At 41.6% G+C, this 25,697-nt stretch overlaps 1 protein-coding gene across 2 annotated transcripts in view; it reads right to left on the bottom strand.

The window, feature by feature from the left end:
• The window catches only part of SPTLC3 (serine palmitoyltransferase long chain base subunit 3), a 174,841-nt gene that overhangs the window by 11,706 nt on the left and 137,438 nt on the right, over positions 1–25,697 (bottom strand). For both annotated transcript variants that reach the window (XM_025400520.1, XM_025400521.1), the window contains one exon: positions 712–847. In XM_025400520.1, the coding sequence (XP_025256305.1) occupies positions 712–847 (136 nt within the window). The remainder of the gene's footprint in view (positions 1–711; positions 848–25,697) is intronic.

Below are 25,697 nucleotides of genomic sequence, written 5' to 3'. Positions count from 1 at the left end.
CTAGTAGGTTGGAGAAGGACTCATGTATAAAATTGCCCTGCCAAACTGACAAAAAGTCATGTTCTACTCTTTATACAGTTGTTGCTAATGCTCAGTTTCAAAGTTGCAATCAAGTAAACAACCCCCAAACAGGTTCACAGTAAGGGCATGAGAAACTGAGCATGAGTTTCAATGTGAGCCTTGGTTTGGGTTTTTGCATCTTAGTTTTACTGCTGTTTGACTTGTATGACTTGGGGCAGGTTGCTTAACTGCTCTCAGCCTCAGCTTCCCCATGCTTGAAGTGAGAATGTCCTCTTCTGAGGATGGCCACAGAGTTCAATGGGAGAAAGCACAGAGCCTGATCACATTGTTTTGATGGTAATATGGGGAGAGATGATCTTCAGAAGTTCTCCCTGAGAACGGTCTTGGGTCAGAAGGAGGCTCAGGATCGTGCTTAATTTACAGGTGAGGCTGAGGGAGATAAGTGATTTCCCTAATTTCACAGGACTTGAATTTAGGGAGCGAGCTCAATCTTAGCACCTGGTTCCCTTTCTGTAAGACCTGTGGGAAGGGTCTAGCTGATAGGCTGGCAGGTGGCTTCTGAGCAGCTGTATGAGTGAATTCTGAACTCAATCACCCCATTCCAAATGCATAATCTAACGCCTGTGCCAAAAAGCCATCTTAGGTCACCTTGGGGTTTAGGTGTGATTATGAGATGCCTTGGATACTTACGCTACTTTACCAGGCATGTAAAGAAGCAGAGGAACAACAGGAGAATTCTCATTGCCATAGATAATGAATCCCATTTCCTGCAGTCTTTGTCTGAAGTATCTTGTGTTTTTCGCAAGTTGCCGTACTCTCTGCAACCCTGAAAAGAGACAGGTGTGAAATCCATCAATTCCCACTAGAAAGAGGGAAGTAAAGTTCAGGTCAACTTGGCAACCATCTCTAAGTCTTTCTGCAGGCCAGCAGCACTAGCTGGGAGGAGGAAGTAGGGAAGAGAGATATCTCCTGGGGAGTAGGTGTGGGCACTGAGGCCCAGGTACTGCACTGAACCTGGAAGGCAGGAAGAGAGATAGATGATGCTATGAGGTGCTGCAAGCAACTGAAGCCAGGCTACGCTAGAAGGCCAGTGGGAGGCAGGGGAGGTACCTATTTTTTATAGACTCTGTGCGAAGTACCTTAAAAACACCAACACAAGAGAAGGGAGTGTGATTAGAAGTAACATAACCACTTCCCCCCACCCCCACGCTTCATAGCAGATATTGGTAGATGCTTTTTAGCTAAACTGAATTGGCTCATTAAATTGTCCCTCATTTAAATCTCTAACGAAAGGATCCTTCATCCAATCTGAATTTGTAGGGATAGCACATTCATAGACAAAGGTAAGTCCTGCTGAGATCAGGGCTGTTTTTTGAGGCATTTGGTGGTAGACTAACAGAAGGGAGGAAAGAGGGGGACTCCTGCTTTCCCAAGCCAGAAAAAAGGACAACATTGACCCAAAACAGAAGGACAAACAAAGTACATACAGGGATCCATGTCAACGTTATTGGTGCTTCAGCTCTAAGTCTTATATCCTGTGTCCTAAGTGTGTGTCCCAGTGCAGTGTTCACACATGTGAGATGTCAAAGTGATGAAAGAGCAGAAAGTCCCATCCTGAAGATGCCTGTCTACTCGGGTCCTGCTTCAAAATAGGTGGGTAAGTAAGCCAGCCAAAGCTAGATAGTGTTTGCTCAATAAGAATGAATAGGATTCAACACTGAAGTCCCCTAGAAATCAGCTCAAAGTTTGCATTTGATGCAGGATTGCTGCTGGGCAGGAATGTGTCACTACAGTCTTATATCTTACTGGTTGTCTTTAGCGGACCTCCATTCTGAGTGGTGAGATGTTCAGACGAACTGGTCAGAGATTCTGCTCTAGGGGTTATACAATGTTTTGAACATCACTCATGGGTGTTTGTAACTCTTCAGATGGAAATAGGGTAAACATTTCAGTAAACATGTCAATCACAGTCATCTTGTCTCTTCTTAGAGAAATAGCCCCAGATTGTGCCTTGACAAAGGATTGAGCAGTGGGCATCTTGTGCTCAGCATCCTTCTCCAGAGAATCATACTGTTTGAGTAGGGTTGGCCCTGACTTTCCTCTTTTCTACAAGGTAATATGAGGGCCAGTCTTGATCAGTTGGAATATTTCATCCCCCTGATTATTGGTTTGATGATGCAGCACAACTAGGGACTATTTGAGTCTTTCTTTCAGATCGACTGAGGAAGAAGTGTAAGCATCAAATAATTATAAAGCTGCATCTTTGTCCTCTCCTGGAGGAAGCCTGCCTGAGAATGATATTGACTCACATAGAAGTCACTGCGCAGGACACTGAGAGTCCTGATGGCATCATCTGAACCTTTGGGTCTAGCTGTGCCTAAGCCAGACCATTTTTTTAAACTTCCCTGCTGTATGAGCCAATACATTTCCTCTTCTGCCTCCTGTAACTGAATGTGTCCTGAATAATTCAGGTGGTGGCTACTAATTGGATCAAGTAGCCTCTAAAGGACAATAATAATATCAACAACAACAATAATTATAGCTCACCCATATGTGATGTCACCATTGTTATAAGCTCTTGACATTTATTGATTTAGTCGTCACAACAACCAAATTGGTATAAGAACTGTAATCCTATGTTATACACAAGGAGAAGCCAAGTAACTTACACAAATTTACATAGTTGGTAGGTGACCAAGCCAGAATTGGATTCTAGAATCTTAGATTCTAGAATCCGTGTTGTTAGTCCCTCCACTATAATGCTCTGCCCGGGTAAGGGATGGTGGTAATCGGTTCTTCTAAAGATCAATAAAACTCTCATTTCTGCCAGCTGTTTGTATTATGATTTATATATATATATATATATAATATGTATAAATACATATAAAATATATTATATATATAAAAATATATATATTTTTAAGTAGAGGCAGTTGAGAGTTGAAGGCTGAGCAAGTGCTTGATGGACTCACGTTGTGAGTGGTTGGGTAAGGTATCGCTAGCATAGGATATCGCTAGGTTGGAGTCTAGGGCCCCCTTCACTTTAGGTAGAGGTCCTGAAGGGCTGTGTCCAAGGAGCGAGGGTGAACCAGGTATAGACAAGCTCCCAAAGGCACTTTCCTTACCCAGACATCTAACATTTTTTCACTCGTCTCTATCACTCCCAAAATACTTCAAATATTCCTTTAAGTTTTCCTTTGCTCATTGGGCCTAAATGGACTTAACTTGTGTGATACCTTAATTGTGTTAATGATACGGTATATGCAGAGAAATGGAGATTTAGTTGAGTGGAACACAGACCAAGGAGCAAGATGCTAAATGCCCCGATCGTCCATGCTTGTTTTCTGTTACTTTCTTTTTCCCAACTCCAGTTCTCAAGGATGATCCTTCCCCAACTCTGCCAGCTCCCAGCAGGCAGATTGGGATGGAGAGATCATCCAGCTTATTGTTCTTTCCTAAGGATGCTGACATCTCAGCCCCTCTATCCTGACCACAGACAATGAATGGAGCATGCCCTTGACCCAAAGGCAGTCCACTTTGGTGTTTGCAAGGAAGCCATACATTGGTCTATCATAGGAGCTTTGAAAAAGAGACAAGAAATATAAATTAAACAAACCAGATCTTCTTGCTATTACAGTGTGGATGTGAAAAATCTAGAGAGGATGGTAGTAAAATTTAGTTGGTAGTAAGAGTAGAAATTGAAAGACATAGAAAAAACGCTTATTGGCAGAATCTGTGAGACAGAGTAAACTATTGGTTGGTAGAAGTTGTGGCTACCTATAAAGAAGAGAGGTGGGCAGTTCAAGGTTAGTCAGTAACAATAGGAATAGTAAGATATAAAAACAGAAGAGCTTATAGTCTTGTGAGAGAAACAGACATTAATCAAATAATCACACAAATGGTTGTAAAATTGCAACTCTGATGAGCAGTGTAGAGAAATGTTATGTGGTGTTATGAGAGCTCATAAGAGGGAGACTGGACCAAATCTGGAAAAAATCAATAAACGATGAATGAACAAAGATCCAAAGGATGAGCAAGTATTAACCATACGAAAAGCTAAAGGAGAGTATTCCAGGCCTAGCAAATAGGTGCAATGGTCTTGTGGTTTGTAGAAGAACACAGAGGTTGTGAACAAGGCAAGATGTAGTTGAGGGTGGGACAAGATGAGGCTGGAAAGATGAATGGATTGTCTAAAAAAGAAAAAATGAGGTGAGACTATAGGGATTGAAGAATCCCACACTTGATGATTGGAAGGAGTAGGAATAAGATGAATTTGAAAGGGAGACAAAATAGCAGCAACCAGGGAGGGAGAAAACAAAGCCGGACATAGAATAGTGTTCCTTGGTTTTATCAACATGACAACTCATTGACAACCTTTACTTTGGAGTCCCTGGATGGAACTTTGATTTTAAAGAAAGAAACAGGTAGTTCCAAGTATGGTTTCTTAGTTCATATTCCTTTCAAAATCCCCAATTCTAAATTTGCAATGTGAATACAAGTAAGAAATCCAGAGACGCGTAGAAACATCTGTGTGTGTCTCTCTCTCTCTATGCTTAGATACAGTCTCCTTTGTGCTAAAAAAAAGGAATTTTATAACATGCTGGTGTGTCCCTTGGAAACTTGTATGTTTACAGAGCTTATTGGAAGTGCAGGATTAGAAATTAAGAAGGAGAATATTTGCCTTACTTAAGAAAAATCACCCATACATTGAAACTGTGTTTAGAGAGTTAAGAACATGTGGAGTAGGGGGAGATTGTGGACAGAAGGAAAGGAAAAGAGAGCTATGGTAAGGATTGTTTTAAAGGTGATTGAAATCAAGGCACAGAGATACATCTCAGCCACCAAAATATATTCCATATGGCCTGTCCCCGTGTGCGTTCATCACTTTTGTGGCTCATTAGCTACACAATGAACAGATGACTTAATCAGGCTGGGCCTGATGATTCCTACATGTTCCCCCTTGAAGACTAGAAGGATTTCCTGGCCTGGAAGTGCCTGAGTGGCTTCAATTGCTTTTCCCAATGGCATTATCTTTGCACTTGCCTATAATGATTCATCTATCATTGGCTGCCTAGCTACTTAATTGGCCCCGGCTGTCCCTGCTTCCTTGATTAACCCAAGAAACTGGATCATCAGCTAATGTCACCATTTCACTGCTTCCAGATCCTTCAGAGACTTTACCGAACAGATGATGTCCAGGGGTCTCTGACGCCTAAGAACTAAATGTTTTATTCTTCCTTATCTTTCCTATCTTTGAACCATTTAGCACAGCATGGCTGACAAGCCATTATGACACACTTTGTGGTTGCCACACTTTCTCATATAGGTCACTACAAATGCCTTTGAGGTCTTTTGCGTTTGCCAAGATACAGCTCCTTTCAATTACTGTATTTCAATTTCAAAATTGAAAACATTCTCATACTCTTGGAAGGCCTAGGGACAGAGGTGGAATTTGTACATATAAAACGCTACTCATCTAAACAGGATGCAAATGATTTTATTAATTACATTGGGCTTTGAGATTTTTGCTTGAAGAGTGATTTGCAAAAGTAGAAGCAATATTTGGTGCATGTTCTTTTGTACAGGGACAGGCCATGCTAGGATGGCAAAGGGAAGCTTTGGACATTGGGCACTGCGGCCACATCCCCTTCAAGACACTCAGAGTCTCCAATTAAGTAGTTTCTGATCCTTCTTCTACACATTACACAGAAGACAGGGAAAGTCCCTACTCACATAAATAAGTGAATGAAAAAATCTCTTACGTAGCCTTCTGCAGAGTTTCCATAAGTATTTGTCATATTTTGGATTCTCTGAGGAGGCTGTTGAGTGGAAAAGGAATAGGCTTTGGAGTTAAGTGGGATGGGAATCAAACTCCACCTGGACAGCATAAAATCTAAAAATCTCAGTTTTAGCTGTAAATTAGAGATAAGCTTATCTTACAGGAAAATTGGGAGAAATCAAGAAGTTAATGTAGGAAAAGTGCTTAGTACTGTATCTGGCATTTGGTAGGTCCTTGAAAGAGGAATTGCCATTTTCTGCTGGACAATAGTTCTTTGCAGCCTCAGTGCCATCTCACAGTCATCTGGAGAGCTTGGCAAACCTTATGTCCAGGCTGCACCCCAGACCCATTAAATCACGATCTCTGGGGATGGGACCTGGCATGAGTTTTGGATTTAACAAGGCTCAGCCAAGCAGACTGGGATGTCTCAGAAATAGCTGCCATTTCTGGTCCACCTCTAGGGCCATGCATGGCCTTTTCTGGGTATCTGAATGCAGCCTGGCTGAGCTATGCCCCTACACTGGATGTGACAAATAACAATGGGCATATGTGGTAGCCTCTTGTTTGGCATGATTACTTCCCAGCAGTTCCTGAGTGCTCAGTTTCCTGAGATACGTTTTTGTGGGGGTGAGCTGCTCTCCTGACGGCTACGTGCTCTGAAGCTTTCACTCATCTTAAGATCAGCCTCCCTGTCAACCCCACCCCTCTCATGAGGGTGGTTAAATCAAGGGTGAACCTACCCTGGCTGATGACCTGTCTGTTCCTGTTCTATCTCCTCTGATTTCTGTCTTTGCTGGCTTTGAGAGATAGGCTAGGTTAACAGAGGCCACAAATACTTTAACCTCCCCTCCGATGCTGTTAAAACAAAACCAGCTGGGTCAGGGGAAGAAAAACAAATAAAACACAAAGCCTCTTACTACAAAGCTTTGCAGTCCCCTAATAAAAACAATGGTCAGTGGCATTTCCAAAAATATGTTTAGGACAACTCAGTCTCCCAGAGGCCCAGAAGGAATTACAGATGGTGGAAACTACCAGAATGACCTGTCTTAAAGAAGGAAAATTTCTTCTCCGTCGAACCGTTGGCATGCAAAAGAAGAGAAAGGCATTTCCCCCATAATCCTAAGCAAAAGAGATGGGCTTGACGAGTTTGTGAGCCAATACCATTGTCACGGTCTATTTTCTGCAGGCTTTGCAATCTCATTTTCTAACAGGAAACAAGAATATGCCCAGATACCATGGGATGACTGATTTTATTATTTCCCAGGCTTGAAAATATATGTTCAGAAATACACCCAGCTCAATCCCTCCTTAAATTTTTCAGCACACGACCACTGTCCAGAATACAGACTGCATGATCTCAAACATGCTCCTAGGCAGTATTGCTTGGAAAATGAGGTCCTTGTCTTTAGAGATGGGAAGTCACGTTCCATAAAACATTTCTCACATTTTAAGAAGTTGATATTTCTGAAAAATTAACCCAGGGAAAATCAAATTGATATTAAAGAATGCCTGCAGTGGTCTAAGAATGCCTAATTTCCCCTGCCCCTCCCTGCTTCTCTATCTGCCAGTTTACGCTGGTTTTTTTCCCCGGCTTGGCGAGGGGGCAGAGGGTGATGGGGAGAGACCTTGGAGTAAAGTTTCAACGTGGCAGCAGGAAGCCAGCGTCTGTTATTTTAAGCACTGGACACCAGACAGGACATTTTGTTTCCAACACACTCAGGGGCAGAGAGATCTCAGTAAAGATCAAGAGGCTACAGAGCAGCAAGAATCATAAGAATCACATTAGCACTGACAAGCTTCCCAGTGGGGTGGAGAAAAGAGCATTTGGAGTGGTTTACTAAGAGGAATGCACATTTTTATCAGGCACTGAAGCTCTCCCTTTTGATGTTGGGATTCCAGGTCTATGGCATGTTTTATAGTCACATACACATGTTCCAAGGACTCTCCAGGCTGTTCAGTCTTGCCCCTGTGGAATGCATGCAGGAGCAGGCTGGACATCAGGGGTGGGCAGCCATCTGCATGGCCTGATTTCGAGGGCCCTGGGAAGACACCCTGCCTCCACCTCCCACCAGCTGCTCACATACACGGTTAGTTATTTAATCCCCAAGCAAGGATGAGAATGGACATTTCTTGTGCACCTACTGTGAGCCAGGAACTGGCTTTTTGGGCTCACTTCACAGATGAGGAAACTGAGGCCTGGAGATCAGGAATGCATTACCCAGCTGACCTGGAAATTGGCAGTGCCTAGGAGACTATCAAAGGTGGCTCTTTGGAAAACCTGGTAAACTCACTCATGATGAGGCGTGAATTCCATCATTCACGGAGTCATACACTTCACAAATGAAAAGTACTCACTATGTACAGGAGCCAGCCCAGCTGCTGAGGTGGGAATAGAAGATGAAAAATTTCTGACACTGTTTGGAACAAATGATCTAACAGGAGACAAGGCAGATATCAAATAACATACAACCAAAAACAGGTGCCATGAGACAGATGTAGACATTTGCGTAGTATTATTGCTTCCTGAATACTTAAAAATGAATGATAAGATATAATGTTACTTTGCATTTAAATAGAGAGTAATATTTTAGCAAGTCATTAATTATGTAATTTTACACATTAAATGAGGTAATATGGGAAGCTGAGGGCCTTCTGGGAACCCTTGTAAATCAGTGATTTTTTTTTTTTTAATTTTAGGTTTCAGGGTACATGTGAAGGTTTGTTACATAGGTAAACACATGTCGCAGGGATTTGTTGTACATATTATCTCGTCATCCAGGTATTAAGCCCAGTACAATAGTTCTCTCTTCTGTTCCTTTCTCTCCTCCTATCCTCCTCCCTCAAGTAGACCCCAATGTCTGTTGTTTCCTTCTTTGTGTTCATAAGTTCTCATCATTTAGCTCCCACTTATAAGAACATGTGGCATTTGGTTTTCTGTTCCTGTGTTAGTTTGCTAAGGATAATAGCCTCCAGCTCCATCCATGTTCCTACAAAAGACATGATCTTGTTCTTTCTTATGGCTGCATACTATTCCATGGTGTGTATGTACCACATTTTCTTTATCCAGTCTGTCACTGATAAGGATTTAGGTTGATTCCATGTCTTTGCTATTGTGACTAGTGCTGCAAGGAACATTCACATGCATGTGGCTTTATGGCAGACCTATTTATATTTGTCTGGGTATATGCCCAGCATTGTGATTGCTGGGTCAAATGGTAGTTCTACTTTTAGCTCTTTGAGGAATCACCATACTGCTTTCCACAATGGTTGAACTAATTTACACTCCCACCAACAGTGTATAAGTGTTCCCTTTTCTCTGCAACCTCACCAGAATCTGTTGTTTTTTCACTTTTTGATAATAGCCATTCTGATGGCTTTTATCATCAGATAAGATGCCATCTTATCCAATGTGGTGTGAGAAGATATCTCACTGTGGTTTTGATTTGCATTTCTCTAATGATCCTGATATTGAGGGTTTTTTTCGTATGCTTGTTGGCCACATATATGCCTTCTTTTGAGAAGTGTCTATTTATGTCCTTTGCCCACTTTTAATGGGGCTGTTTTTCTCTTGTAAATTTGTTTAAGTTCCTTATAGATGCTGGATATTAGACCTTTGTCAGATGCATAGTTTGCAAAAATTTTCTCCTATTCTGTAGGTTGTCTGTTTACGCTGTTGATAGTTTCCTTTGCTGTGTATAAGCTCTTAAGTATAATTATATCCCACTTGTCAATTTCTGCTTTTGTTGCAACTACTCTTGGCATCTATTTCATGAAATATTTTCTCGTTCCTATGTCCAGGATGGTATTGCCTAGGCTGTCTTCCAGGGTTTTTATAGTTTTGGATTTTACATTTAAGTCTTTAATCCATCTTGAGTTGACTTTTGTGTATGGTGGAAGAAAGATGTCCAGCTTCAAATCTTCTGCATATGGCTAGCCAGTATTTAGGTATTATTTAGGTTGATTCCGTGTCTTTGCTGTTGTGAATAGTGCTGCAAGAAACATTCACATGCAAGTGACTTTATGGCAGAATTATTTATATTGTCCCTATTTAATAAATGATGCTAAGTGCTTTCCCCATTACTTGTTTTTGTCAAGTTTGTTGAAGATTAGATGGTTGTAGATGTGCAGTCTTATTTCTGAGCACTCTATTCTGTTCCATTGGTCTATGTGCCTGTTTTCTTACCGGTATCATGCTGTTTTGGTTACTTAGCCTTGTAGTATAGTTTGAAGTTGGGTAACATGATGCCTCCAGCTTTGTTCTTTTTGCTTAGGATTATCTTGGGTATTTGGGCTCTTTTTTGGTTCCATATGAATTGTAAAATCTTTTTTTTTTTTTCTAGTTTTGTAAAGAATGTCATTGGTAGTTTGATAGGAATAGAACTGAATCGGTAAATTGCTTTGGGCAGTATAGCCATTTCAATGATGCTGATTCTTCCTATCCATGAACATGGAATGTTTTTCCATTTGTTTGTGTCTTCTCTGGTTTCTTTGAGCAGTGTTTTGTAATTTTTGTTGTAGAGATCTTTCACCTCCCTGGTTAGCTCTATTCCAAGGTATTTTATTCTTTTTGTGACAACTGTGAATGGGATTCTTTTCTAATTTGGCTCTCAGTTTTGCTGTTGTTGGCGTATAGAAATGCTAGTGATTTTAGTACATTGATTTTGTTTCCTGCAACTTTGCTGAAGTCGTTTAACAGCTGGAGGAGCTTTGGGGCTAGTACTATGGGGTTTTCTAGATATAGAATCATGTTGTCTGCAGAGATAGTTTGATTTCCTCTCTTCCTATTTAGATGCCCTTTTTTTCTTTCTCTGGCCTCAAAATCAGTGATTCTTAACCAGAGAAACACACCAGAGTCTTCTGGAATTTTTTTTTTCAAGAATACACATAGTAGGCTGGGTGCGGTGGCTCACGCCTGAAATCCCCGCACTTTGGGAGGCCGAGGCAGGCGGATCACGAGGTCAGGAGATCAAGACCATCCTGGCTAACACGGTGAAACCCCGTCTCTACTAAAAATACAAAAAAATTAGCCGGGCCTGGTCGCAGGTGCCTGTAGTCCCAGCTACTCGGGAAGCTGAGGCAGGAGAATGGCGTGAACCCGGGAGGCGGAGCTTGCAGTAAGCCGAGATCGTGTCACTGCACTCCAGCCTGGGCGACAAAGCAAGACTCTGTCTCAAAAATATATATATATACACATACAGAGTAGGCCTCCCTCTGCAGACATTCTTCTCCAGAAGGACTAGGTTGGACCTTTCAGAAAAACTCACTAGGTAACTGTGGTGTGTACCCCCAGTTAAGAACCACTGCTGAAAGTCACAAATTATATTGTGTTTGTTGATTCTCTAAAAATCATGATTGATGATAACTGAAGACACCAGAAAATAATTCAGCCTCAAGAAATTTTTGTGCTTAGTCAATGGATTTGTGCATCAGGTTCCATCTGCCTCTATATCTATAGAGATGAGCAAGTCACTCATCAGCTCTAAGCCTCAATTTACTGATCTGTTAAATGGGGATGATAGTAACGCTACTACATCTATTTCCCAGAACTTTTGGGAGGATGATTGATTCAGCATCTGCTTACTTAGTACCTATTATTTGTAAGTGGCTGTTGTGTTCAGTGGAAGATTAAAATATCAGTGTGTCCACTATTTTCAAGGGTCTCATAAACTAGAAAAATTAATCATAACAGAAGATAGAAAATCAAGTGCCCAATGAAAGAAGTGCTCTGCGAGTTTGAAGGAGACCAAGAGATGGTAACTTAACATCTTGTGGATACATATTTGGGGATGCAGAGGAGAGGGATGAGTACTTGCTTAGAATGTTTGGGTTCCAGTCATGAGAAAGATCAGTAGAGTTGGATCATCATAAGCTAAAAATGCCACCTTTAGAGTCACTATTTTTTGATGGGTATTAGAGAGCCCTGGAAGCATTATAAGTGAACATGACATGTTCTGAGGGGGGTTAGGAAGACAAAACTCATAGTGTATAGTGCATGGATCAGGATGAGGGAAAAACTGGAGGTAGCAAGACTAGTCAGGAAGCCAAGGTGGCAGCAAATGTCTGAAATGGGCGAGGAGCTGTGTCGATAACTGTTCCAATTTGTGGCAAGAAGACAAAGGAGTTGACAAAAGACAGATACTAGGTTGAGTGATTGGGTTAATATGGTTCCTTGAAAGGGCTCTGAGACACCATGCAAATAAAGGTGGCCACCAAGAAGCCCCATCCAAGGCAGCTGCCTGAAGAATTAAAACCTTGTGGTTTCCAGAGCTTTGCTAGGATAGGATGCACTGAACAGGCCTCGGGGAGGAGGGTATGGGGAAAAATTGATGGGGAAGCCCCCTAACTTTTGCCTTGTGCCCAGGACAAAGCTTAGCCAAGCACTCCAACAGTATGAAGCCAATTTCCTGGGTTCAAAATAAACTCTACCATCTTGGGCAAGGTACTTCCTCTTTCTGAGACCTGTATTCTTCATTTGTAAAATGGGAATCATGACAAGGATAATAATAATATTGCCCACTTCATACTGTTATGAGGATTAAATATTAAATAGGGTGTCTGACTTAACTTGGGTGCTATAGAATATATACATATACACACACAGACACATATATATGTTTTCATACACACTTATTTGAAAAATTCTATAGTTCACAAATACTGAAAACTATTAATTTGAACCAAAGATTGGACTGACTGACTTGGATTTGCTCTCTAAAACTGGGTCCCTCTGGTCAATGTAACTGACCTGCAGCACCTACAGCCAACCTGGTCATCCCTGTGCCCTTCTTGGTCTTTTTGGTGCCCAAGACATGTCCTCCATATATATTCCTATTTTTAAGAATTACATGTTTATCAGAATAATTTTCGTTCTCAGTGCTCAAGTTGAAGCAGATGATCACAGAGAATTTAACTACATAAAGTCCTTCTATTTTACAAAGGGCACAAAACTTTAGAGATGTTCACCAGTAATTAAGTCCTAATTAAGAGAGTCCTGATTAGGTCTTAGCTATAGATGAACATCTCTGAAATTTTGAAAGAGATTCAAAGAGAGAGAGAGGAGGGGGATTTGATGTGAGGGAGACTCTCCGTTGCTGACTTTGAGGATGGAGGGGCCCTCATGGGACGCAAACAGCCTCCAGATGCTGAGAGTGTTCCCACTGACAGCCAGAGAGGAAACGGGACCTCAGTCCTACAACACAGCTACTGAATTCTGTCACAGCCATGTGAGCTTGGAGGAGGTGCCTGAGCTCCAGATAGGAAAGCAGCTGCTGACACCTTTATTTCAGCATTATGAGAACCTGAGCAGACAGTACACTGTGCCCAGACTCCTGACCCAAGGGAACTGATCTATTCAATGGTCACTAAGTTTGTGGTAATTTGTAATGCAGAAATAGAAAGTGAATACAATCTCTCTAGCCCAGACCCACACGCTGGGATTCCTCAGGCACAAATCCACCTGCCTAATCCTCCCCAGCTGTGGGAAGGAAAAACAAAGGCCAGTGTGGAATACCAGCTCCCCTTCACCCTGGAAGATGCTACAGATGGAATAATGTTCTTTCCTTTCCCAGTTGTACTGAACCAACATGGAATTCCATATGTATTACATCACCACTCCCTCATCTCAGAGTCCAGCCACACAGAGGAAGCAAAAATGAAGAGGATGCTCCAGTAGGGCTCATGTAAAAGGATATCTTGTTCGTAGGATGGCTGGAAGAAAGTGGCTGACTATCCTTTGCCCCAGTGCCATCTAAAAGACACACAGATTCTCTTTAGGTTCTTTCTAGGGAAATTTTTTAAAAACTCAAATCAACTGCAGAATTTACTGAGCTTTCATAAAAGTCTACCCTTGGCTAACTCTTTGGATAAAGTAAATGAAGGGGCAGAAGTTTCTGGAACAGTTTGCTAGCTATTTATGCACAACCAGGCAAACTTTCCCTCTTAACTAGAGTTCAGTTCGTTGGCTAATTGTGCATTTATTGGACAAACCCAAGTTGTCACACCTGTAGGTGAGCAGCAACAGCAAGGCAGAGAGGCAATGTCTGTCACCTTGATTGCTAACCCTGACCTTAGGTCCACACACACAAAAAGACCAGGTAGAACTTTTTTGCCCCCCAGCACAGGTGATTAATCATGGACTGAGGCAGGCCCTCAGTTGAAAGCCAGTGGAGCATAGCACCAACATCTGTTTTGTGTTAGCTATTGCTGAAATGCCAGGGGCCTGAAACCATTTAGAAAACGCAGCTCTCCATGCCCTCAGCCTCTTTCGGTCTCTCCAGCTGGCAACCAAGTGACAAATGTATTTAGAAATCAGAAGCTAGCTCCTCTGTCAACAATGCCAAGGGCCTTCAATGCCGGGGTCCTTGGACAGTGCATTTGGGTGGAATTTTTTGTAGATGCCTCTTGTTTTCATTGAAGGACCTTGGAAAAATGGAGCAACCACCACGTTCTGGCTGAGTTGGATGGAGAGAAAAAGAGTTGTAGGAAACCAGTTTTGTATTCAGTGAACTCTCTGCCAAGGTAGACACTGAGAAACGTGAGAAGATCTTTTTTAAACCAGGTGTGAATTATCATGGTTTTATCACCCGCATCACAGTCCTTTTCCTTTTTGCTTTTCATTCCCTCTTCCCCAGAGAAGAGACAGAATTTGAGAGAATTGTAAATCTGCAATAACAGTCACAAGATAAGTTTGAGGATGTGAACGGATAACGTAGCTTGCAGCTCCCAACAGTTTGCACTGAAGACAATCAATGTGTTATAAGAGAAGTTTGTGAATGTATCTCATGTCAAAAATAAACAGTAGGAAAGAGAAAACTCCTCTCTTAAGAGCTAATTTCTGTCATCCAGTGTACTCCTTTCTTTCCCCCCTCAATGCCCTAAATCTTCCCACTTAGTCCCTGGTTTTTTTTAAACCTATCAAACTCAAGTGTAAAAATATGTGTGCCCTGTTGCAGGGACCAGAGCAAAGGTTGTAGGTCACAGCTGGAAGGGGCTGGTGCCACTTTCTCCCAGTCCACGCTGGGCTAGGGGCAGGGTCAATACCTCACCTGGCAATCTCATGATAAAATTTCACCAATAATCAGAGTAAATGAAATAATTCACACAAAGTGATTTAACAATGAGGCATGGTTGTATTTTCAGTGCACATACATTGTATTTTAAGTGTCACTCTTTTTTCCTTTATCTTTTCTCTGTAGAAGGTAAATAAAAATGATTAAAATTCAAAAATTAATAAAGTTACTTAAAAGACCTTGACATTTTAATCAACTTTTTCTCCTAATAACTGAATAAAAAATAGAAATTTAAGCTTTAGAACTTTTTTAAATCCTGTAGATATTCTGTAGAATGAATTATCTGGTGTGAACTTGCCCATCTAGACATAACAGGGCTTTTAAAAGTAGATAAAATGCAAGTGATGTTAATTGGAATCATATTCTAATATTAGCTCAATCCTGATAGGAAGTCTCTAGTTTTATTTCTCTACCTGGGCTCAGAATTCAGTCTCGTGTCTGGTTACCTTAGTCAAGGGCTGAGTGCTAATGTCATGAACATCAGAGGTTTGATGCCTGTTCAAATTTATTAGCTTCCTTTTCTTCTGTGGTCCCAAAAGTACCCAAGGAGAGTTGAGTGAGTGACTGGGGTGGACTCAAACTCATTCAATTCAAAGAATTGGCCTATCAGTTCATGTTTTTAAATTGCAATTTTTAATTTTCTGATAATGATGCCATTTTCTGTCTCATCACATCCCTTCTTCAAAGAATAAAAAGTCCTTAATGTCTGTATGCTACCATTTCCAAAATGTACATTCTCCCCTCCTCTGGCATGACTTCCAGAGCTACTCCAATTTTATGTCATTTTAAATTCTTCTGGGGAATTATTATCCTCAGGGTCCATTTTCTGCTTCCAGAAAGTACACAGCTTTGGGGAATTGAGCAACAGAATCATAGCAGTGATAGCAATACCTGCCATGTGCTAGGAATGAGTTCTGTGAAAAAGAAACTAGAAGTAGTTGTGGTAAAAGCCAGACTAGTAGCCCCAAGAGTCCCTAAAAAAAGGAGGAGAGATCTGAATTCGGTCCTTTAGACTTTATTTTTCTTTTGTTCTTAGCTACTTTTATTCTCTTCCAGGTCAAGAGTTTATTTATGAAGAAAATAGGAAAGCATTTGGAAAGAATCAGAAAGTCTGAGGAAAGAATGTCCTGGGTGGAGGTTAAGTACTGTGGCAAAGTCTGGTTCCTATTCACCAAACTCATTTCCTCTCCTAGGCACATAGTTAACTCCATTACCCAGGTTCCTTTGTGGTTAGGCAAAGTCATGTGACTGAGTTACAGCCAATGGAATGTGGGCAGAAATACAATGTGCCTTTCCAGCCATGGCCCTTGAAAATGTCACAGGCACAATCCATCATGCTCCTTACCCCTTTGTCAGCAACTTTGGAAACCATATATTGAAGCTGGAGGAGCTACAAAATGGAAGGAGGCTGGGTTCTTGGAAGAGAACTGTCTTGCCCAACAGAAACACCAATTTTGGATTTTATGTTAGGAAAAAATGAATTTCTATTGTGTTAAGCCATGGTTTTGTTGGCATTTGTCTGTGACAACAAGTAACATACCTTAACTAATACCAACCCCACAAAAAAGGATACTATGGAAAACTTTCAAAGACTCAAAATCCCAATACCCCTTTATCTTTCATTGTCTGTAAAAAGAAACCCACATTTTTCTGTGGGAGTTTTAGTTTCTCAGCCTCTCATTACTAGTCACCAAGTATGTCACAGAAACATAGTTTCTTGATTGAAAAACGTCCTAAGTGCAAACCATTATTAAGATGGAGGAGGAGAAGGAGAGAGGATGGAAAATGTCATTTTGGATGCTTAGGAATCACGCTACCCTCCTCTATTTTGGAAATGTACTCAACTTGAACAGAGAGGATTAGCTGTTGCCCAGTGCCTGCTGATTACTGTGTATGAAAAAGTGAAATGCACTTTTGAGTTTCAGATTGTGTCTCTATAGGAAACTTTAAGCGAGGGATTCAACTAACTGCTTGATAATTAAAGGAAAAACTCCAGTTTTGCTTCTGCTATTTAAGTAGCATTGGCTTGAATTATGCAGCATGCTCAGTTCACCTCCATATCTGATAGTGTCTAGACAAATCCTCAGTGTATGTTATATAAAACCATGCATTTATCAAAAGAATGGGAAAGAGGCTATAGAGTTTGACCTATGCATGCACCCATCCATGACGTATTTATGACTGCAGTATTTGAACTAAAATAATTCTATAAGTAACCTATAAAGAAATAACATTGTAATTGTTTATAAGTGGTGACTAGATCCCAAGGCTTGTCAGAAAATCTGCTTAGTCCCAAGTATAGTATTCAGTGCCCATTCACTCACATATTTGATGCTTAAGGTGCAATTAAATAACTAATCACTACCTATTTGGAGGGCTGGGTTAGGGGTGTGTGTGACTAACGTAATAGAAGTAAAAAACTGCAAGGGACTGAAGGAAGGAAAAGTAATTTTCTGACTGGGGCCATCAAGATAGGACTTATAAGGATGACCAGAGGCTCAGGAGATAATGAATGGGGGTAGTGTGTTGTGGGGAGGGACGAGAGCCTTCAAGATAGAGGAAAAGCTGCCTGCGGAATCGTTGAGGAGATATGGCCAAAGCTGATGCTGAATGGGTCATTTTTTCAGCCAACATGTACCACTTCATTTTGGGGACAGTGTCTCTGCCCTTATGGCATTTGTATTCTCCTGGTAAAAACAGATATTAACCCAGAAAGAAAATTCATATTAAAGGAGGTAATACGTGCTATGAAGAAAAATGATACTGACTGAGGGGGTGGACTGAGTAACTCACAGGAAAGGGGACAATATTTTAGAAAGGATGTTTAGGGAAGGTCTCCCTGGGTTGGTGGCAAGAACTAGAAGGGTCACTCCAGCATGAATCCCCAAGTTGTTCTGAGTCCAGATTTCCTCTGGTCTCAAGTTTTGGCTCTGCACCTGCTCTGGGAGATGAGCTCGAGTAGCAGAAAGCTCAGGGGGACCTATGCTTGGAGTCAGGAGCCAGGAAGGCCTGTGTGGTGAAGGGGCAAATATGAGGGAAGGTTGCAAGTCTCTGGGAAGTCAGGGAAGGCCTGGATTGCTTTCTTTAATTTTGCAGAGAGATCCTCCTTGTTCGTGAGGATAAGGACAATTTGATCAGCAACAGCTGTTTACTTATCTGTGTTTTTAAACATGATCTGAACTACTTCAACTAACAGAATATATGTTTTCTTTCCCAGGGTATACAAACCAAATTGTCATCTTTAGCCTTTCTGATGTTCTCAGCAGAAACAGGGACTTCACCATGAAGGAACAGAACTCTGTTTTAATTTTAGAATAGGGAGCATCATCATAAAACATAACACAATATAGCCAAATGTATTATTATATATGATATATTATAACAGCATAATTTAACCACATATGAATGAAAAACCCATCACTTCTGTAGGTCAAGAATGGAGAACCTTCTCCCAGAGGCCAAAACTCAAAGGAAAAGAGGAGCATCCCGTTAGCTGAAAGCCTTCATTCCCCAACCCTGCTAAAGGCAGCGTGTAATGTGCAAGCAGAATTCTACAGCCAAGGCAACAACTTCCCCACAGATGGAAAGCTTTGAGTACTTCCCAACTCATCCAAGAACTAAAACCTCAGAAAGATTTATTGTGAGGAGGCCCTCTGCTAGGGAGCGTTACTATTGAATATTTCCTCCTCAGGTCTTGGTCTGATAGCAATTAGTTTCTAAAGGGTAAAGGAAGCCCAGATTGAGGAGGAACCACTTGTAACCAGCACAATGGTTGGGGGACTTAGCTCTAATTTGCAGACTCAATTTCCCCCTCCTTCTTGTATTGGCTTTCTTAAAAAAGCTCACCAAAACCTGGGTTTCCATCCTATCATAGGCTTGTTAAGCTTTTTCTTAGCGTTCTCTTCCTATGGAAAGTGGAGAATTGAAGTAGTTATCTGGATAATATCTGCTTAATTGATAAAATCTAAGATAATTAAAGAAGCATAATAGTAACAGAGTAACTATTTATGACCTTTTTTTGCAGCAATAATCCCTGACTACTACATTGAGAAAACATAAAATTAAAAAGAAAATATTGCATTGTTATTTCATCCTGCCAAATTCCTCTCTCCCTGTATATAATATATATAACTTTTATTTATATATTATATAAGTATATAATTTATAACTTTATATATATATATAATTTTTACTTATATATATTTTATATACATATATTTTTAGATGGGGTCTCACTCTGTTGCCCAGGCTGGAGTGCAGGGGTTCGATTTCAGCTCATTGCAACTTCTGCCTCCCAGGCTCAAGTGATCCTCCCATCTCTGCCTCCTGAGTCACTGGGACCACAGGTGTGTGCCATCACCTCCATCTAATTTTTTATATTTTTTGGTAGAGACAGGGTTTTGCCATGTTGCCCAGGCTGGTCTCGAATTCCTGAGTTCAGGTGATCCACCTGCATTGGCCTCCCAAAGTGCTGGAACTACAGATGTGAGCCACCACACCTGGTCAAATTCCTCTATTTCTAAGGATCTTAAATAGCCATTGTTTTCCAGGAAGAACACAAGTCATTATTTCATCTTAATTTTATCTTTAGTTTTCTCCTGCCTTTTCTTCCAGACACATTGTCCCCTCCCCTTCCTTACCACACAGAAACTCCTTCAGTTTAAGGGCAGAGAGGGACATGTGTTACTTTGAAGAAAAATAGAGAATTTCATTTCTCCTAAATTTATCATTTGAGTTTAGGTGTTATTAACAATGATTCAGGTGTATTCTACTGAAATCAGATATTACACATTAGTAATTGAAATTCTGTATAACTTTTCTCTTATAAGTAAATTTCCATTACTGTTTTCCTTTCTACAGACTTTACTGGCCACTTGATTATAAATGAATCACATTTTCATGCATGTGATACAAAATGTGGTTTTGTGATTCAGTAAGTTGGTGATTATCCCACCAGCCTGGCACTGAGGTAATAGCTGAGAGAGAATTGATTAAATCAGAGACATTATGATTTTTCTTATAGCCATTTTGATGAAATTAGAAATGAACAAGTCAATGGAGTAATTGGAGTAATCCAAATTTAAGTACTGGCCTGTTCATATAGCTAGAATCGTTCCAACTATTCCTGTCTGGTTAAGTGCTGTATTTCAAAAGACTTAATGTTACACAAAAATTCTAAAATATTTAAACTTTTAGATCTTTAGATAAGTGGGCCTGTAGATCTATAAACTACACAGTAGCCAGTAGGCAAAGTAAGTGCTTGATAAGATATATAGTTGCTGTTTCATCCTGACATGAAATTGAAAATATAACAAGAACCTTAATATCTAATGTTCAATAGATGCATCAGGTTAAGCCGATCATCTTTTTTTTCAAAAAAGTGCCAATTTCATTTCAACACCACGTCATCAAAATTGTAACGATCATGGGAGGAAGATGAGCCGTCAAATGGAGGGTGATTATTATAGCACAAGTTAAGTAGATCCCACATAATTACAGGAGAGGCCATTCTTTCTGAGTTAGGAATATGGAATATTTTGTCTTGAGTCATCCTATGATAAATCAACACCTAGCAGTGTTGCCCATTGTGGATTTCCTTTCATCAGATTGATTCCACCTATTGAAGATACACTGAAGAGACAAACCATTTAAGTAATTATTATAAATGCTACCCTATTTATCCCAAGGGATAGCAGTTGTTGGAGAAATGGCAGTATCTCTGTCAGATGTCTACTATCAAATCAAACAATAAAATGAATGTTGTGACCATGAACTCTTAATGACTTGACATACTTCAAAAAGTTATGTGAAAGCACAGGCTTAGGGAGTGACTGTTGTGAGGCACATGCATTTCATAAGCAAAACTCTCTTTCCTATTCCTGATGCCAAAGCGGTCATGGGGACTGAAGGACAGGCAAGGTGCTAGTAGTGACTGAGTGGGCAGCGTTGATGTTTTGGTTTAAACACAGGTTTAAAGAAGTGGATCCAAACACATTTCATGCTTTTCTCTTTTGGGCTTTTTCTTATTCTTCTGCTGCTCTTCTTCCTCCTGTTTTTGCTAGGTCCTTTACCTTTGCTTGCATCTGCCAGAATTCCGTCCTCTGTTCACTTTACTTCTCCCTCTGCACAGATCTGTTTCTTTTCTGTTATGTAGAAACATGGTTATCAAATTTGAGCCTGCACCAGAATCTCCTGGAGGAATGGTTAAAACAGCTGATTCAGAAATGCTTTGTGGCAGTTCTAACAAGCCTCAGGTGACATTGCTTCTTGTGGTCCAGGGACCACTCTTTGAGAACCACTGCTGTATGATGACTTTGTAGTCACTGTCTCCCTCCTGTCAGGCACTCCCATCATCATGAAACAAGAAATGATGACTGGGGACAGGTGGGGGAACTTTCCCCAATGTCAGTGACTCTATAGTAAGCAGATAGGTGTAATGAGTAAAACTAGACATGCCTGCAGACAAGAATTATAAGGAAGAAGTTGTCCTTGATGAGCAAGTTGTTTACTCAGATTGCTGATGTTAAGTATTCAGAGATCCAGTTCAAGTCTTTTGATGAAAAGATGGCCCTAAACAGATATTTTGTGAGTATCTGCATCATGGCATAACTGGGACTTAACACATTTCTTTCCAATTCAACTGGAAAGTATGTATTGAAGGCCTATGATGTGTCAGGAACTGTGTGGATTATTATATCGTAGATGTACCTGTGCATGGTACATGCACCTGACCGTGACAGCTTAAGCATTTCCTGAGAATGACCCTGTATGGCAGACACACCTGAATGTGTGTTCACAGTTTGAGCGTGACCAAGCTGGAGATTCATTCCTTACCTATGAGGAACATCTGAGTCCCCAGCTTGTCCAGTGGGATGCTTGTCATACAAGGGATTGAGGCCCTTTGAATAAAGGTTGAGTAAAGGTTGAATAAAGGTTGCCAGGTGGAGGTTGTTATGGAAAGGATGTTAAGTGAAAATGCTGTATGAACTACATGCTTTTTACAAGTGGTGGCAGTTCTCCTGTCCAGCCTACCATCACTGGACCGTCCCTGCATGTAAGTTCCCCTGAATAAACCCCATATCTCGTTTGCTGGCTCAGGGTCTCTTCTTTTGCCTCTCAGCTTTGGTGTGGTGTGTGCTACCCCTTATCTCGGCTTATTGCAGCCTCCGCCTCCTGGGCTCAAGCGATTCTCTTGCCTCAGTCTCCAGAGTAGCTGGGATTACAGGTTTGTGCCACCATGCCCAGCTAATTTTTGTATTTTTAGTAGAGACAGAATTTTACCCTGTTGACCAGGCTGGTCTCGAACTCCTGACCTCAAGTGATCTGCCCACCACAGCCTCCCAAGGTGCTGGAATTACAGGTGTGAGCCACCGAGCCCCACCTGATATGGAGATTTAATGGTTTCTATCTACAAGAAATCCACAAGCCATTAGTGTCTGATGGGAGGGAAAGAGTGACTATAGGGTCATTATGCAGCAGTGTTTCTCAAAGGTTGGTCCCTGGACCAGCAGCAGCACCTGGGGCTTGTTAGAATGCAGCAAGCATTTCAAGCAGAAGTTTCTAGGGGTAGAGGGTCCACAAGCTGTTTTGGAAAGGAAACAGCTGAGGGTACTTGTGCAGCGGGAACTATAAAGAGAACAGAGCGCAGGATTAGGGCAAATACTTACTGATAGGGAAAGAGGCCTGGCGGAAAAGAGAGGAAGAACAAATAGAAAAATAAGAGCAAAACCAGAAGAGAAGAGCGTCTCTACGACTAAGACAGTCTTTGAAGACTGTTTTCAAAGAGAGAGAATGATGCAGAGAGATCAAGTTTAATCTGGCGAAGAAGCAGGAGAGTGTGTCTACAGGAGTGACTTTAGAGGGAGCAGGATCCATGGAGCAAGGAGGCAGAGGACAGGTGGGCGACAGGCTGCAGGGGCTGGAAACTGCATGAGAAGGATAGAGGGGAAGCCAGCAGAATAGCTCACTCTTTTGAGATCTGCTGCAATGGATGGGATGAGGCTCAGTGGCTGCTGGAAAAAGAAGGGGCAAGGGAAGTCTTTCTAGGATGAGAGAAACCAACAAGTCCTAGTCTGTGAAAAGAGGCTAGTATCTTTAGAAGGTGGAAAGGGAAAAAATCAAGCACAGAGATGTAAAAGAGATCAGAGCTGTTTATTTGCTGAGATAAGAGGGATAGTGAGAAGAACTCTTTCAATAAAATATTTTTGGAAACCTGTACTTGCCAGACACTGTTTTCAGTGTAATAAATAAAAGACAAAGTACTTATTCTCCTGGAGTTTACCCTCTAGTGAGGGCAAACAGATAATAAGCAGATACATATACAATTTGTCAGGTATTCATAAATGCTATAAAGATGAAAGCGGCTGGGTGCGGTCCTCACGCCTGTAATCCCACTACTTTGGGCAGCCGAGGCGGGCGGACTACTTGAGGTCGGGAGCTCAAGTCCAGCCTGGTCAACATGGTGAAACCTCGTCTCTACTAAAAATACAAAAATTAGCTGGGTGTGGCAGCAGGTGCCTGTAGTTCCAGCTACTCAGCAGGCTGAGGCACAGGAGTCACTTGAGCCCGAGAGGTGGAGGTTGCAGTGAGCCGAGATGGCACCACTGCACTCCAGCCTGGGCGACAGAGTGAGACTTCATCTCAAAATAAATAAATAAATAAAAAATAAAGCAAGGTGAGGAGAATTAGAGGGACAGGAGGATTTGCTATTTAGGATAGGGCCACTTCCCTAACAAGGCAGATTTTCAGCAGAAAGGGGATGGCAGGGAGGGAGTGGGACATGCAGATAGGTCAGAAGAGCAGTTTTAGAGGGACCAGCGAGTGCAAAGACCCTTCTGTGTGAACTACTCGCTGCGTTTTAGGAAAAGCAAGGATGCCAGCTGCCTTCAGTGGGCTGAGCGAGGGGAGGGGTGGCAGGACATATGGAGGACCACATCCTGAGAAGCTGTAAAGAACACAGTCTGGATTCTGCTGAGTAAGCTGAAAAGACGACAGAAAGTTCTCAGTGGGGAAGTGACATGGTATGAGTTAGTTTTTCTTCTCTTTTTTCCAAAAGATAATTTTGGCTTCTGCATGGAGAACAGGCCATAAAAAGGCAAGGACAGAAGTGGGGAGAATATTCAGGAGGCTACTCCAGGAATCCAAGTGAGAGGTGATGGAGAGAGTGGTAGCTGTGTGAGAAGTGACCTGATTCTGGATATATGTTAAGTAGAGTGTGCAGGAGTTGCTGATAGAGTAGGAAGATGTGAGTTCGGGGAAAAAGGGAGAACGGCAGGGTGGGTAAAGCTATTGGAAAATTTGCAGAAGTAAGGGAAGAAAGGAGATGTGTTGAAAGTAGTATGTTTTTATTGAGTGTTTAGTGTGTATCAAGCATCATGCTAAGTTCCTTATCTGTATCACTTCACTTAAGTCTTCTGACAACCTTAATTTGCAATGAAGGAACTAAGGCCAAGAGAGGGAAAGTGACTTGCCATTCACGGAGCAGATGTCAGGCCAGGCACTGCTGCAGGGCACACTCTGTGAATTAGCCCACATCATACAACCTCTGTCTTCCCTGAGAAATGGAAGTTTACCCAGAGTTGGGGAAAGAAGGTGTATTAAGGTAAGATCAAGATTGGGAGTTCAAAAAATGTTGAGTGATTACTCGAAAAATGTACACCAAAGATTTAAACATGATAATAAGATGATTTTTTGACAATGCTTTCTTTAGGGGAGTCAGTGTGGTTTGGGGCTCACCTTCTTGTGGCTATATATGCTATGTCTAGATAAGAAAACGACTGAGCTGCAATCTTTCTAGACCTTTCCAAAAGTAACCTCAATCACTGAGTGATCCCTTCTGCTGCCACAACTGGTGTGGAACCAATTCCCAGCTCCCAGTCCTATGAGATAAACATCCTCATGATCTTATTTAGCATAAACATTGACCTGAAATGGAGCAGGCTGGCAAGATGGAAGTTGAGTCATGACATATTTATTAAGCTGAGCACTGAGTTTGACACTCAGAGGAACACCAAAATAATTCAAGACACATTTCTTGCCCTTAAGGGGCTTACAACATTGGCTTGGCTGGAAGACCACCCAACATCCATTAGGATGGAGAAATCAAATCTCCACTTTTGGACTCACTGCACTGCTCAGAGTGACAGGCCAGGAGATTAAAAGAGTCTTGGTGCATATGGAATGCATGCGCGGCCTGCAGCCCCTCAGCCTGTGTGCATTAACTCCACAAGCAGCCTGGCTGCAGAGTGAAGGTGGCTGTTTGTGCATAAACATTGTCATTTCACTGGGACTGCTATTTCATCTTTGAACCTTGGCATCAAAGGAACACTGACCTTATTCCTGTAGCTTGCCTTTCTTTGAAGCGTATGGCTTTGCATTGCAGATTAAAGTGAAGACATTCATCAAGGAACAGATCTGGCCAACTGCTCTCCAAACTCAACCCGAAACAAAGCCTTGAAAGACTCCAATCACAGTTGCAGTGGAGTGGGCTGAAGATGAAGGCTCAGAGCCCGGCTCCTCTTTCTCAGATCCTGTAACGCAGCTCTTGCATGAAACAGTGCATCCTTTGAGCTCTGGGCAACTTTACCCTGAGAGTGAGTCTATCTCTGCAGAAAGGGGTGAGCTAGTGCAATGTCCCTAACCTGTCCTGCTCATTTGATTTAAAGAAGCCACTGTTGCAAATAAGGCCAGTGATCATCCACTGTGTGCCTTTGAATGCTTCAAAAGATGTGTCAGGCACAACCAGCTGAAACTTGGCTGATAATTCTGTCAATTTTCTTTTTCTTCTACTTTCCTTTGTTTGTTTCTTTGAAAATAAACTGTCCTATATT

The sequence above is a fragment of the Theropithecus gelada genome, chromosome 10 (assembly GCF_003255815.1).
Source record: "Theropithecus gelada isolate Dixy chromosome 10, Tgel_1.0, whole genome shotgun sequence".
Taxonomy (NCBI): domain Eukaryota; kingdom Metazoa; phylum Chordata; class Mammalia; order Primates; family Cercopithecidae; genus Theropithecus; species Theropithecus gelada.
This window is presented reverse-complemented; position numbering and strand designations above follow the sequence as displayed.